This window comes from Brachypodium distachyon, chromosome 4 (assembly GCF_000005505.3).
Source record: "Brachypodium distachyon strain Bd21 chromosome 4, Brachypodium_distachyon_v3.0, whole genome shotgun sequence".
Taxonomy (NCBI): Eukaryota; Viridiplantae; Streptophyta; class Magnoliopsida; order Poales; family Poaceae; genus Brachypodium; species Brachypodium distachyon.
Window position 1 is genome coordinate 48,308,546 of NC_016134.3, and position 15,302 is coordinate 48,323,847.

General features: G+C 43.4%; 2 protein-coding genes across 4 annotated transcripts; one reads left to right on the forward strand and one right to left on the reverse strand.

Moving 5' to 3' along the window:
- Positions 1-687: 687 nt before the first annotated feature.
- Positions 688-3,575, reverse strand: LOC104585226 (dof zinc finger protein DOF1.6). 3 transcript variants are annotated; one of them, XR_002960332.1, is made up of 4 exons: positions 3,462-3,575; positions 3,257-3,376; positions 2,780-2,842; positions 1,719-1,786 (listed from the first exon to the last, which is right to left on the reverse strand). XR_002960332.1 is itself a non-coding variant. In XM_024455016.1 (3 exons), the coding sequence occupies exons 1-3, from the start codon at positions 2,876-2,878 to the stop codon at positions 908-910; spliced, it is 858 nt and encodes a 285-aa protein (XP_024310784.1). In that variant the 5' UTR covers positions 2,879-3,017; the 3' UTR covers positions 688-907. The 3 variants fall into 3 exon arrangements, 2 of the variants coding, with proteins under 2 accessions (XP_024310784.1, XP_024310783.1); XM_024455016.1 differs by lacking the exons at positions 3,257-3,376; positions 3,462-3,575 and adding an exon at positions 688-1,272 and having other exon boundaries at positions 1,393-1,786; positions 2,780-3,017; XM_024455015.1 differs by lacking the exons at positions 3,257-3,376; positions 3,462-3,575 and having other exon boundaries at positions 688-1,786; positions 2,780-3,017.
- Positions 3,576-9,148: 5,573 nt separating this feature from the next.
- Positions 9,149-15,097, forward strand: LOC100841482 (probable LRR receptor-like serine/threonine-protein kinase At1g67720). The gene is made up of 15 exons (XM_010240533.3): positions 9,149-9,557; positions 9,889-10,423; positions 10,639-11,144; positions 11,262-11,394; positions 11,479-11,550; positions 11,634-11,702; positions 11,780-11,851; positions 12,085-12,153; positions 12,338-12,495; positions 12,571-12,812; positions 13,282-13,408; positions 13,800-13,868; positions 13,959-14,142; positions 14,280-14,415; positions 14,513-15,097. The coding sequence occupies exons 1-15, from the start codon at positions 9,491-9,493 to the stop codon at positions 14,837-14,839; spliced, it is 2,766 nt and encodes a 921-aa protein (XP_010238835.1). The 5' UTR covers positions 9,149-9,490; the 3' UTR covers positions 14,840-15,097.
- Positions 15,098-15,302: the final 205 nt, after the last annotated feature.

Here is a 15,302-nt window from a genome sequence, read left to right on the forward strand (position 1 = left end):
ACTTTGATCGTTCATGTGAGCGATGAAGGGCATATAAAACAGAAACGAATTATACGCAGGTTCTCCGTGGAAGACAAAACGGCTAAAGGTGATGCACACACTGGCTAGACAGAAGGACAGAAAAGAGGGAGAATACAAGCCTAATCTCGGGGCTCTTACACCGCAAGCTTCTCCATTCTTATGTTACTGGTCAGTAAGTGGGACCGCACAGCCAGCCGTGTGTGTGGGCTGCCAGTGACTCGAGGTAAACAAAATTTGTCGCTATGATTTGTCCATGCCCTGCCCTGACTCGAAGCGGAATTTTTTGTCTGCGTTGCTCGGTTTTCTCCCGAACTCACCATCGTGGATGGTTTTTTCGTTCCCGTCGTATTGCCACCTAGGCTAGCGAGTTGGCACCAATGTGTCGTTTTGGGACAAAATAAAAAGAACTATCCACAGTGGCTAGTTTAGGGTAAAAACCATGCCATGTGAACAAAAATACTGCTTCTGGTCTGGGTTCAAGGACGTCCTATTTGAAAGTTGAAGGATGAAAAAAGTACGAAACTTAGTTACGGTACGAAAAACGAACTTCACAGCAAGTTGATATATGGAAAAAAAAGAAGTGCTTTGCTATAATGAAATCAAACCAACGGAACCATAGTAAAACTAATAATGCCACCAATTAATTCAAGCAGCAACTTAAATGTGCATGCATTCTCTCCAGAGTTCAATCTAAATAAACAACCACACTCAATCTTGTTGAAACGAAACATGAGCAAATGGGGTGAAACTTAAAGCCAAGTACTACTAATGAGCAAAAAATGCAAGCATAAATCCACTGCTCCAATCCAATCCACAATGGCGACGCAGATTGACTCTAGCTTCTTAATAATTTCCCCATTGATCGATGGTGCTTGATTGCAGCAGCTCACATGAGGGAACTGTCGTTCATGAGGCTCTGCCACAGACCTCCATTGTTGTTGTTGATCAAGTAGCAGCCCCTGGACGACCCTTCGCCGCCGTTGGTGGTGTTGCTAATGTCCATTGCCGCCGTCACGCCCAGTTGCTGCGCGCCTCCATTAACGCCATTTAGCTGCGGTTGCCAGTCGAGCCCCATGGTGGACATGGGCAGGGACATGACACTCATGTTGTTGATGCTGCCTCCTCCTTGGTCGCCGCACTGGAATGCTGCTGTGGGCTGCATCATGGGAGTAGTACCTCCAATGCCAAACGACAGCGGTGGCAATGGCATGGCCATCCCAATGCCGGCCTTGTTCTGACTGTGCAGCATGCCTGCATCCAGAAACTCTTCTACTGATCTCAGCACGTCCAGGAACGACGAAGATGATGATGATGCCTCCGGGTTGTTGGAAGAAGGCAACATCAAGTCTGTAGTGGCCATGGGAAGCTCACCGATGCCGGCCGGCGGTGGGGAGCTGATGAAGTTGGGGAAGTCGGCCATGGACATGGACATGGAGGTTGAGGCCGGCGGTGCAGCAGGGGCGACGGGGAGCTTGGCACGGGAGGAGGAAGCTGCAGGGCGCTTGTTGCGGTTGCGGCATCCGACGCCTACGGGGACGTTGCGGAGGGCGCCGCCGACGGTCCAGTAGCGTTCGCAGCCCCTGCAGTGGTAGCGGGGCTGCAGCACGTTGTAGTTGTTGTAGTAGCAGAACTTGGTGTCCAACGAATGGCACCGCGGGCACTCGATGTTCTGCGCCGGCTGAGGCCGCACTACCGCCGTCGCCTTCGCCTTCCTCCGTCCGGCCCCCTGCCCGGCACCATTTGCTGACTTGTCTGCTTCCTTCGTCTGCAAAATCAACATGTGTTTTTTAGACAATACACATTTATGTATATGTGCACAAAACTAAATTATTGCGGGTCATAAATTGGCATGACTACCTATGACCGAAAGATCAAGATATTTTGTGGCCTGAAAGAGTCAACTCTTAGCTCCTAAAATCTTAGCTCGGAATAGAATTGACAAGACTGGCTGAAACACAAGATTGTGTACCTTTTGGTTGTGTGTTTCTCATATGCAGAGACCGAAAGAGTGTTCAAGACACTTTTCAAACCAAATCTTAACTACCTAACCAAAGTATACATGGAAAGAACCTATGACAACCGAATGTCCAAGAAGTGATATTTTTCCTAGAAAACACACATGATCTTGCTTCTTTTAGACAAAGGAGGAGGCCCCTGCCCTCTGCATCGATCGATGTGTGCAGTATTGATCCTCATCCAGTTCTGGCCACGGGGAATTTATGAAAATGAATTATGGGAGAAATAGCATCAAAATCACACAGATTTGTCACAAATCGTGATCAAGAGATGCAGAGCAGTGCTTCCTGATGGGTTTCTAAAACAAGAAAAATCAAGAGATACACATATGAACCAGAAAACGTGAAGAACAAAATTAAGAATCATGAATCTATCTATGGAAGATATATTTATCTTACCTCGTGACTAGAGAAGGCACATGGATGAAGAGGAAGGAGAAGAAGAAAGACAAGAAAAAGGTGATACATATAGAGAAGAAGCTCACGAGGGACCAAGAGTAGTGGAATGGTATGCTTGATCCACCGGTGCTAAAATACTACTAGAGAATGAGTTATGAGAGAGAGAGTAAGGTACGATGGTTCATGTGAGCGGAAGGCTATGATGGTTCATGTGAGCGGAAGGCTAGTTAAAACAAAAATGGTTATACGTAGAGCTGGCTGGTTCTCCGTCGAAGAAAAAAACGGCCAAAGATGACGCATACACTAGCTACCGAGTAGGACAAGGATGACTGCACTCCGCGTACCTTCTGCCCCGGCTGAGGCCGTGCTGCCACCTTCCTCCGCTCCGCCAGCCTAGATGCCGCCACCTGCTCACCACGGGTACCATTTATTGACTTGCTCATTTCCTCCTTCTACAAATCAACATACACATTTATGTATATGCGCGCAAATTAAATTATTGGTCCTGAAATTGAATGGCTAGCTCTGACTGAAATCTCAAGGTTTATTGCGTGTTTCCATCTCACAATGCAGAGGCCCCCGAAGAGTGGACTCTTCGGTCTTCTAAAAAATAAAGCTTGAGAATAAAATTGACATGGCTGACAAAAACTCAAAGTTGTGTACTTTTTTGGTTGCGTATATCTCAGATGCAGATGCTGAAAGAGTGTTTAAGATGCTTTTCATAGTACCAGATCTGAAGTACCTAACCAAATCATACATGTAAAGAAAACATATGACAATCAAATGTCCAGGAAGTGAATCTTTTTGCCTAGAAAACATACAAGATCCTGCTTTTAGACAAAGAAGGTGGTGCTCCCGGCATATGCATCCATTGATGCATGCAACCAATGTTTGCCAGCTAGTTCTGTCAGATGCTGGCTGGTGCTCCCAACGGTTTTAATCTAAAACACACATGAACCAGAAAACGTGAAAAACATATATAATTCAGAATCATGGATCGATCTATGGAAGGTATATTTATCTTACCTTGTTATCAAGGGCACATGGACGAAGAGGAAGGAGAAGAAGAAATTCAAGGAAAAGGCGATACATGTAGAGAAAAATCTCACGGCGGACCAAGAGTAGTGGACTGGTTTGCTCGAACCACCGGTGGTTGCCTTCCTCTTCCTTTAATAGCGAGAAAATTAAGAGAGGAAGTACTGGATACATAGAGATAGGACGGTTCTCCGTTGGAGAAAAAACAGGTAAAGGTGATGCATACACTAGCCATAGTGACCTGGACGACAGATGGTAGCTCGCAAGGTAGCGCAAATTGAGTGGAAACAGAAAAGAGAGAGAAGACAAGCCTAATCTCAGGGGTATTGCACCGCAAGCTTCTGCGTCCTTCGGCCGTTACTTGTCAGTAAGTGGGACCATCTAGAAAACATGGATCTGGCCATGTGTGTATAGAACTTTTCTCCTTCGCTTGTCAGTGAGCAGGACTCCCGGAAACCATGGGGCTAAAACATGAGGCTAGCCGTGTGTGTGTATAGAAATTTTCTCCTTTGCTTGTTGGTGAACGGGGCAGCCCAGAAAACATGAGGCTAACCGTTTTTGTGTATATATAAATTTTTTTTCTTGAACGTGTCATGCACACAAATATGGACGGTTGCATTTATAGAAAATTTCTCCTTTGCTTGTCGGGCAGTCTAGAAAACATGAGGCTAAAACATGGGGCTAACCGTTTTTGTGTATATATAAAAAAAAATCCTTGAACGTGTCATACACGCAAACGTGGACGGTTGCATGTCTATGACAAGCATGGACCAGCTAAGCTAGCCTGACACACCTGCGCATATGTCTCCCATCCGATCTCCACATGAAATGCACATCTGCAAGGTTCGTGCACGTAGTGAAAGCTTCATCATCACCCTTCCTTCCCTTCGGGTGCATGTGTGGCAGCTGGCCTAGCTAGCTATACATGATGGTTGTCTGTGGTGTGTACGAAACATTTTAACGTGTCGTATACATACCACATGATGCCTTTTGCTTTTCCGTTTGGGTAGTATAAGCACTACTTCAAATCAAGTTCTTTTCCTAGACTTACAGATCAGTTCCTTTTTTACAGCAAGCTGCATGCTAGCTAGAGAACAATTTCCTTTGTCAACGCCTTTCTATGTACCGCTTGCTAGAACCGCACGTATCATAAGTCCTCCAATTGTGGTAATATTTGCATCAAGAGGATGTTGTGAATCTTTTATCTCCCACCATCCAATTAGTAATAAGCCAAATACTGGTGCACTTTGAGCCAGTCGTGTGCGCGCGCGCGCGCAAAACATTTTGTTGGACGTACGTGTCATACACACACGTGGCATGACTACATGCACATATATCCATGCATGCTCCCTGATCTAAAAATATTTCCCATGCATGGGGCTATTTTTCAAAATCACGCATGTGCGTAGAGTTTTCTCTAGACAAAGCATAGGACGACCCCATGTCCAACAAGTGATCTTTATCCTAGGAAACACACATGATCTTGCTTATGTTAGACAAAGGAGGTGGCGTCCCTGGTCTCTGCATCGATTGATGTGCAGTATCGATCCCCATCCAGTTCTCCCCCACGGGGAATTCATGAAAATGAATTATGGGAGAAATAGCTTCAAAATCACACAGATTTGACAACAAGGTCTATGTCTAGATGAAACAAGAAATCGGTTCATCAGCCACAAACTCGCACAAATCGAGATCAAGAGATGCAGGGCAGTGCTTCCTGATGGGTTTCTAAAGCAATAAAAATCAAGAGATACACATATGAACCAGAAAACGTGAAGAACACAATTGAATCGTGAACCGATCTATATGGAAGATCTTACCTCTTGACTAGGAAAGGCACATGTACGAAGAGGAAGGAGAAGAGCAAAACCAAGAAAAAGGTGACACCGAGAAGAAGCTCACAAGGGACCAGAGTAGTGGATTGGTTTGCTTGATCCACTGGTGCTTGGCTTTCTCTCCTTTAATAGCAATCAAATTAGGACAGATAGCTAAAATACTACTAGAGAATGAGTTATGAGAGACAGGTGAGGAGTAAGCTATGATGGTTCATGTGAGCGGAAGGGCTAGCTAAAACAGAAACAGTTATTTGTAGAGCTGGCTGGTTCTTCGTCGAAGGAAAACGGCTAAAGATGACGCATACTCTATAGCTCTTGAGTAGGACAAGGATCGCTGCATTCCACGTACCTTCTGCTCCAGCTGAGGCCGTGCTGCCACCTTCCTCCACTCCCCCGGCCTCGATACTGCCGCCTGCCCGCCACAAGCACCATTTGTTGACTTGCTCATTTGATCCATCTACAAATCAACATACACATTTATGTATATGTGCACAAATTAAATAGTTGGTACTAAAATTGGTATAACTAGCTCTGACTGAAAGCTCAAGGATTTTTGCGTGTTTGCATCTCACGATGCAGAGGCAGCTTGAGAATAAAATTGACATGGCCCAACAAAAACTCAAAGTTGCGTATTTTTTTTGGTTGCATACATCTCAGATGCAGATGTTGAAAGAATGTTCAAGATGCTTTTCATAGTATCATATCTGAAGTACCTAACCAAATCATACATGAAAAGGAAAAAAAAAATACAAAAATCAAATGTCCAAGAAGAGAATCTTTTTGCCTACAAAACATACAACGATTGATGCATGAAACCAATGTTCGCCAGCTAGTTCTGGCCGTAGGGGATTCATGGAAATGAATTATGGCAATGATATCTTCCAAATTACACAATTTTGATGACAAGCTATCTAGCTAGATGAACCAAGAAATAGGCTCAGCCACAAAATCTAGGAAATCAAGATCAAGAGATGCTGGCTAGCTGGAGCTCCGGACAGTTTTAATCTACAACGCACATGAACCAGAAAACGTGAAAAACATATATATAATTCAGAATCATAGATCGATCTACGGAAGTTATCTTTATCTTACCTCGTGGCGGTCAAGGGCACATGGGCGAAGAGGAAGGAGAAGAAGAAATCCAAGGAGAAGGGGATACATCTAGAGAAAAATCTCACGGCGGGCCAAAGAGTAGTGGACTGGTTTGCTCGAACCACCGGTGATTGCCTTCCTCTTTAGTAGCGAGACGTCAACACGTATGGGATCGACGATGATGGTATAAATACGCATGCATGGCAGCAACCGTACAACAACAAGCCAGTCAAGAATACTTTTTTTTTTGAGGGCACGCAGCAGGTTTCGTTTTGGATGCACGTACGTGTGCTGGGCCTATGTATCAGAATCTGCTACGCGCAGGGCCTTTTAGATTTTTTTTCTTTTTCTTTTTTATCAGAGCAGGGCCTTGAAATCTCTCAGGCTTACGTTGTGTGGATCAGGAGGACGAGCTGCTGATTCAAGTGATTCAGAAGTGGTCTTAAAAGACAACTACTGGGCTGATCCGAGCGTCGATGGAGCTGGGCTGCGGCCCGGTGCACTATCCTTTATCTGCTAATTGTGGGTCTCCTTCTGACCTCTCCAGTACTAGTAAAGCCCAATTCTGCAGAACTCGAAAGCCCAACTATTTCTACTGGAAGAAGAGCTCCATTCTGCAGAACCGGAAAGCCCGACTATTTGTACTGCAAAGCCCAATTCGAGATCATTACTAGTACCTTTTTAGGCCAAATTATAGTTTTCACTGACTCGCCTACAAGTCAGTTTAAAAAACCTACAAGTCAGTGCCGGCAAGAAGGTTAACCGTATATGTATGCTTTTCTAGAAATTTATGTCTACCTACATTTTCCAAAGAAATAGAGGTATATGTAGCTTGTTGACTTTGTGCATGAATGCGTGCGTAAATTAACGTCTTTAAACCTTTGTGGGTGGATCGAAGGGAACTGAAGGACGATCTGGACAGCTAGCTGGTACGTACATTATTGTTGAATGGTTGGAATGTATATCCATGGATCATATATATATATACCGGAGTAGGAATGCCTCTGTGGCCTTTTCTGCAAAGTCGTCTGATGAGTTAGCCACCATGCAGCACTCAATCATAATGGAGCATGCTGCTCCAAAGCAAAGCATGCGAATTAAAGCTAGGCCTGCACGATCGATCGACATATATGTCGTTGGACTTGTATGTTGGATCTCAAACTCAACTCCAAGTCTCCAAAGTCCACTTCTAATAGTATTAGAACGTGCGGTGGAGTAAAAGTATACTTAAAGCTAGCAGGGGAGGATGTCCTGATCATACATATATATCCATGGTCATATTCATTCATTCATGGAGATGCATGACGTATGGAAATTATTGCTTCATACTGTAGTACGTGTAAACCTTGGGATCTAGGAGTATATGTGTAGTGGTCTTATGGAAATTAAAGTAAGAATATATACTGTATGTAGTGTTTAGCTAGCTTAGCTTGTAAGGCCTGTTAATTACAGCATGACATGCAATGCATGATGAAGGCGAAATGATTATTGTGAGGACGCATATATATAAGACCGGCCACTTTGCGTTGCGTTGCATGCCAATCAGCTGCATGAATGCCCAACCTAGCTAGCTAGAATGCTAGATCGATCATGCTTAAAGCTCAAGACACATCGCAAAACCACTACATGTTCATGTTCTTTTTCTCTCTTTTGGTTACCTTTACTTTTTAGCTCAGCAGCGTTGCATGCATGAACGCATCATCTGAGAAAATAATTAAAGTTGACACTTGACAGTGAGAGATCGATCCAGCCTGCCAGGGAACAATGATCGATACAGCACGCACTGATCGATTCGAGTATGTATGTATTTATAAATAAACTTGTCAGTTAGTACTACCAATTAAATCTACTCAAATAATATTTGCATTTACATTTCATTATCATTCGATCATTTGGGCTGAACCAAGCATGCATATATATGCAGATCTAGCTACCTAACTTTACTTAGTAGCTTGGTACAGCTGATGATTGTTAGTTGGTGTTTTACTACAGCTAGCTCTATGTACATGCATGGCTTATTAGTTCGTACGTATAACTGTACGACAAGTACATTGGTTGTCGCTCCAGTGAGTTGTCTAAAGTGGCCGCCGTACGATATACAAGTACATACATTCATTCGTGCACGGCTCAGCTCAAATTTACTTATTCGTACGTAATTAGTTTCTCAAACTAGCTACTCATATCTTGGTTCCTTTTTTGTATCATATCGGTACGCCAAAATTGCCTACCAAAACATCTTATATTTGAAACATGGGTAGTACAAGCTAATTAAGAGAAACCAATCTCGAATAAAATATCTGAAGCTTTTTACTCCACCTGCAAAAACAACAAACACGCATATATGTACATCATATCATTTGTCTCTGATTATTGCTCTTTGGAGAATTCATTACATAATACGGATGAAACATATACCTGATATTAGTTAGTAGTATCTTGTATCATTAAACCCTATGAAAAAAAAACAATCACCCTAAGCATAAGTATGATATTGGTACTAGCAATAATAATCTATAACAAGGGCCACAACATGGTCCACAGAAGTTGCTCCCACAACTTTTGAACAAGAGGACGAGTGGCTCCTCCTTTTGCTCTCCTTTAGCAGCTACGGGGCCTACCTGTAAGTCTCACCTTTCAGGCCAGGTGGGGTCACTTTCCTCTTTTTCACTGTCTTTCACACACTGCAGCAGTCTCCACTGCCTCTCTCTAATCCTCTCTCCCCTTCTTTTGTCGATTTTTGAACAACCAATGCGCCCCACTTTGTTGATTTTTCCCAGCAAACCAGCAGCAGCACACGGAGCCTGCTCTGCTGTGAGTGAGTGTGTGCTCATCTTCTCCTGCTGCTCCTGCCTTTTCTCTTCCCACTTCCCACACACCCCCTTTTTTTCCCTTTTTCCTGGTGGGAACAATGGAGTCTGCCGGCGGCTGTTGCTGTGCCCTCATCTGCTCTGTGTGAACTGAGCTGAGGATCCGCTCGATTTTTGATCCCTTGATGCACGAGAGGATGCTCAGGATTGAGGGACAGGCAGCACCTCCAGTTGCCTAGCTACTTTCCTTTCCTCTGCGTGGGAGTGAGGTCTCGAGACGAATTCCATGGCGTACGCCGCCGCCGCCGTTCTTCTTCTGCTGCTCCTCTTCTCGCTCTCCACTGCTCAGCCTGGTGAGTCGCCCTTCCTTTCTTTCTTTCTCACAAGATTAGTTCTTGGGCTCATGCAGGATTAACTGGCCGCGTCTCACCTGCTTGGGTAAGAGTTAGCTGTCATAGATGCCGAAAGGTTCCAGCTTCCCAAGGAGATTTGGGCAGCATATGCATGTTCTTAAGTTGATAATCGACCCAGATTTCACCTTGTTATGCAACACATGCATGCTGGTGTTAATTAATTGATAAGGAGTTGGGGATTTAGGCCTGGACCAGCCCTGCTCTTAAATGAGGATTGTCTGCCGAAATGTCACGAAACAAAATGAGAATAAAAAACTGGTCCTGTATGCAGGTTTCATTAGCTTGGATTGTGGGGGAGCAGATGATTACACCGATGGCATTGGGATCCAGTGGACTTCTGATGCCAAGTTGGTCTTCGGTGGACAGACTGCAAACTTGCTGGTCCAAAACCAGCCCCAGAAGCAGTATTCAACTTTGAGGTATTTTCCAGCAGACACCAGGAAGTATTGCTACACCATGAATGTCAGGACCAGGACGCGGTACCTCGTGAGAGCTAGTTTCCTATATGGCAATTTCGACAACAGCAACGTCTATCCCAAGTTTGATCTCTCCCTCGGAGCGACTCACTGGTCCACGGTCATAATCGATGATGCCGACACGCCGGTAGTCGAGGAGGCGACTATCTTGGCTTCTGCTCCGACGCTCAGTGTCTGCGTTTCTAATGCCAGTACAGGGCAGCCGTTTATCTCTACCCTCGAGCTTCGCCAATTTAACGGTTCGCTCTACTATACCGACTATGAGGCACAGTTCTTCCTTGCACTGTCTGCAAGGATAAATTTCGGTGCTCAAGGCAATGAATCAGTCAGGTACTGTTGCACTACACCATGTTTGTCCTAACATTGTCAATGGCTTCACAGAACATGGTCTTGTTGTTGTGATTTTTCTGTCCTAATACTCTTTTGTGTGACTGCGTACCATGCTGCCCCATAACAAATTTATGATCACACTTCACTTAGTATCAAAACTATGTTTGTTCCATACAAAAAGATTGTTCACAGGTGCTCTTCTTTCAATTTCTCAGGTACCCTGATGATCCATTCGATCGAATATGGGAATCTGACTCTTCGAGGAGAGCAAATTACCTTGTTGATGTTGCTCCAGGAACTCAAAGAATATCAACCACAAACCCGGTATTTGTCAGTATCAATGAAGAACCACCTGAAAAGGTCATGCAAACAGCAGTTGTTGGCCAAAATGGATCCTTGAACTACCGGCTTGATTTGGAAGGGTTCCCGGGAAATGCATGGGCGGTCTCATATTTTGCAGAGATTGAAGCTTTGGCCTCAAATGAAACTAGAAAATTTAAGTTAGTTGTTCCTGGCATGCCAGCATTCAGTAAACCAACAGTTGATGTGGAGGAGAATGCACAGGGGAAGTATCGTTTATACCAACCAGGTTACACGAACGTGTCACTTCCATTTGTTTTCTCTTTCGAGTTCAAGAAGACAAATGATTCTTCAAAGGGACCTATCTTGAATGCCATGGAAATTTACAAATATGTCCAGATTACCATGGGATCTCAAGATGGTAAGCAATTTCCACATTGTTATTATTGTTAATTTTTGGATAAAGATGATAATCAATTTCCTCTGTGTTGTAGAACAAACAGTTTGGACTAATTTAGTGGTTCGGTAATATTGACAGCAAACATCATGGCTAGCTTGGTCTCACGGTATCCACAAGCAGGTTGGGCACAAGAGGGTGGTGATCCATGCTTGCCAGCATCATGGACCTGGGTACAATGCAGTTCAGAACCAGCACCCAGGGTGTCTTCGATGTATGATAATTGTGTCATGCTGCCTGAAATATTGGATTTCTTGATTAACTTCTTGTATTAAAACCTGAGATTTTTCAATCACAGCACACTGTCAGGGAAGAACATTACAGGAAGTATCCCTCTGGAATTAACAAAGTTATCGGCATTGGTCGACTTGTAAGTTCAGATGTTTTATTCTATTCATATTCCTTTTTTTTTCTCACTTCTCTTGTCTGATATATTTATTTCTGTGAATGCAGAAAGCTCGATGGTAACTCATTTTCTGGTGAAATACCTGATTTCAGTGGATGCCGAAATCTGCAGTACATGTGAGTTTGCAGTTCTTGTCATAGTGAAGCATTCTGCAGGATTTATTGAACTAATCCGCTGTGCTTTGACATTATAGTCACCTTGAAAACAATCAGATAACGGGTGCATTGCCGTCCTCTATGGGTGACCTACCTAACCTCAAAGAGTTGTAAGTTTGACAAACTTTTTTTTGTCTTGTTTCTCCACCCTTTATTACGGAGAATGCAAGTAAATCCAGTGTGCAGCATTCTTCTTAATTTTTTCTTCCTTTCTTTGTTTCCTGATGTTTTGTACGTTTGTGGACGATGCTATTGATTTTATCTTATTTCTGGTAGAAATGCAATTGTTCAAGAGTCTTCACATAAATAAAGGAGCTTCCCTACTAATTCCCAACCTCTGCAGGTATGTTCAGAACAATAGGCTGTCCGGACAGATTCCAAGGGCACTGTCCAAGAAGGGCATCACTTTCAGGTCTGCTTACAGATGGCTTAATACGTTTTTCAGATTATTAAGGGAGACGTTATAGTGGTTTTGTATGTAGAGAGGATAACTATATGCTGTCACTTAGGATTTGCAGGCATTTTTAAACTGGAAAAATTAAACCTGATTGTGTTCTTAGGACGTTCCGCCTGTTCTAATTTCTTACCTGCTGCAGTTGGTCAGGCAACAATGGTCTTCACACTGCAAATGATAGTATCAGCCACACCACCATAATAATCATCGTATGTGCTGTGGTTGGGGCGATCTTGTTACTTGCTGTCGCTATTGCATGTTGTTTTTGTACACTCAAGAGAAAGAGAAAACCTTCACATGGTATGTGCTCTTTGGCTCAAGGTATGTTTCTGGTATTATGTAAGAACATACACTGATTTTTTCCTGCCTGCCCAGAAACTGTTGTTGTTGCAGCACCAGCAAAAAAGTTAGGCTCATATTTCAGTGAAGTAGCCACAGAATCAGCACACAGGTTTGCTTTATCCGAAATTGAAGATGCTACAGGTAAATTTGAGAAAAGAATCGGATCTGGAGGATTCGGCATAGTATATTATGGAAAGCTGGCAGATGGGAGAGAGATCGCAGTTAAGCTTCTGACAAATGACTCCTATCAGGGCATCCGAGAATTCTTGAATGAGGTCTGTTTCTGTTAGCCTTATTTAGGTTTCTTCTGCAAGTGTAACTGTATGGCACATTGTTGAAGAGATAAATCAACCTATTTGTTGCTGCTTTAAGTATTGCTTGATAGAACAAGGGCCTGCAGCAGATCCAGATTACCAGAGCCTGTTAGTGATATGTTCCGGCATCTCGCATTTTCCTTTTTCTTGATCTAGTGACTTGTTTGTGGGATATAGAATGTGACAATTGTTGCCTCAAATATACTTATTTCTATATTTGATTAGTCAGAGATAATCCTTATGTATGTTTCTACAATTTCTGTAATGATTAGGTGCCTGCAGCTTGCTGTTTGAAATGATTTTTGCATTCTATATTACACACTCTTTAAGTCTGCTGTCAGTGCTATGATTGAACGCACCATACGCTCATGCATTCCTGTTCTTCTGGATGGTTCTCCTGATGAGTTAATTTGCTGGCTTATTGTTTCAGGTAGCATTGCTTTCCAGAATACATCACAGGAACTTGGTAACTTTCCTTGGTTACAGTCAACAGGATGGAAAAAACATACTCGTGTATGAGTACATGCATAACGGAACGCTAAAAGAGCACCTTCGCGGTATGTCTCCTTCTAGGCTAGCTGATGCTAAATCTAGTTTGTAAAATGAGAACCAAAACGTTCTTTGTGCAGTTGTATTTTAGGATCTTTTAGTACACCATGGTATTACTGTGTGCTTATTTGTTTGAGCTCAAACTTGTACCCCGGTCGGCTTCTTTGCTTGTTTTCAAGCCTGGCATTGCTGATTTTACCCTTAAACCCAAGCTTGTCATGAACCATTAGGAAATTTCAGTAGTGCACATAAATTTAGCTGTAGTTACTTACTGTTATTATCTCTATATATTGAGGTTTATTCTTTGGTGTTGAACTGCCGGATGACATGAACTGTTAGATTAATGTACTCTGCAGAATTTCAACATATAAAACATAAAACTTTTGATGATGTTCACAGGAGGTCCTAATGATGTAAAAATAACTAGCTGGGTCAAGCGTCTTGAGATAGCAGAAGATGCTGCAAAAGGTCTCTCTCACTCTCAAATTTCCTTTGGTTCTGCTAGCAATGCAATCGCAGTCTGAAGATTCTGAATCCCTTTAACATTGCAAACATCAGGTATAGAGTATCTCCATACAGGATGCTCTCCAACTATAATTCATAGAGATGTCAAGAGCAGTAACATTCTACTTGACAAGAACATGAGGGCAAAGGTCGCAGATTTTGGCCTGTCAAAACCTGCGGTCGATGGGTCTCATGTATCAAGTATCGTTCGCGGGACAGTTGGGTATCTGGATCCAGAGTAAGACCATCATTTCCATAAGCTTTTAGTATCTGTTTTTCTTTTGCATGATTTAGCAAATTGAACCACCGATGTGTTCGATATCTTGGTAGCATCTGATGTCATTCTGCTCTTATGCTTGTTCTGATGATGAGCAGGTATTACATCTCCCAGCAGCTAACCGAGAAGAGTGACATCTACAGTTTCGGTGTTATTCTACTCGAGCTAATCTCAGGCCACGAGCCAATCTCCAGTGACAACTTTGGTCTCAATTGCCGTAACATCGTTGCATGGGTAAGCATCTTGTGACCCCCACTGGTTTTCTGCATTTAGTTTCTTCTGACACTGATGAGCAATGCTGCTGATGGTGAAATGAACTCAAACCGGGCAGGCTAGATCGCACCTCGAGAGTGGGAACATCGATGCCATCATCGATGCATCGCTAGACACTGGCTACGACCTGCAGTCGGTATGGAAGATCGCGGAGGCAGGCATCATGTGTGTGGAGCCAAAGGGCGCACAAAGGCCGACAATCTCAGAGGTGCTCAAGGAGATCCAGGACGCCATCGCCATCGAGAAGCAGCGGCAGGCGCCCCAAGCTCAGCAGCTCATGTCCAAGAGGTCCATGGGGTCTGCCTCTGTCAACACGGATAACAGCATGGACTTGGAGCAGAATGCGACATTCGACGATCAACTCATGCGGCCAGCTCTCAGATAGGAGGAATAGGATCATTCAGGGCTGGACAAGATGCTTTTACTTTTCCATCTAAGCAAAGCACAAGGCAAGGGCTCATGTGTTAATGTTGTAGCTAGTTTTTTCCGTTCCTATCCCTGATGTGTTGATGTAGTTGCTAGGTTTTTCTGTTCCATTGTAATGATTTGATTTGAAAGCTGTGAAGAATCAATTACCTAGCTAGGCAGCAAGCATGAATTGGGGATTTTTATGGTGAAAAAAAAAGCTGTTTTCATTCCCGTAGATCGCCGTACAGAAGCTCAATTCTTGGTGAAAAAGCTGTTTTTCAGGTTGTTATGGAGTTCTTGGTGTAAAAGGATAGGAATGAAGGCCAAGTAGAATGGCATGAAGATAATTCTAATCCACACCCAACAAATATGTAATCCAACTTCTTGGTTGGATTTCACAGCGAGTGGGGTGATGTATGTTCATCTCCACACCCAAAAAG

What these genes read in the sequence shown, in the direction of transcription:
- LOC100841482 (XM_010240533.3), top strand. Translation starts at nt 9,491, where the DNA reads ATGGCGTACGCCGCCGCCGCCGTTCTTCTTCTGCTGCTCCTCTTCTCG. An exon ending in CTACCTAACCTCAAAGAGTT is followed by an intron (nt 11,852 to 12,084) that starts GTAAGTTTGACA and finishes CAACCTCTGCAG; the next exon opens with GTATGTTCAGAACAATAGGC. An exon ending in AAGAAGGGCATCACTTTCAG is followed by an intron (nt 12,154 to 12,337) that starts GTCTGCTTACAG and finishes TACCTGCTGCAG; the next exon opens with TTGGTCAGGCAACAATGGTC.
- LOC104585226 (XM_024455015.1), bottom strand. Translation starts at nt 2,878, where the DNA reads ATGAGCAAGTCAATAAATGGTACCCGTGGTGAGCAGGTGGCGGCATCT. An exon ending in GGCCTCAGCCGGGGCAGAAG is followed by an intron (nt 1,787 to 2,779) that starts GTACGCGGAGTG and finishes TTGATTTTGCAG; the next exon opens with ACGAAGGAAGCAGACAAGTC.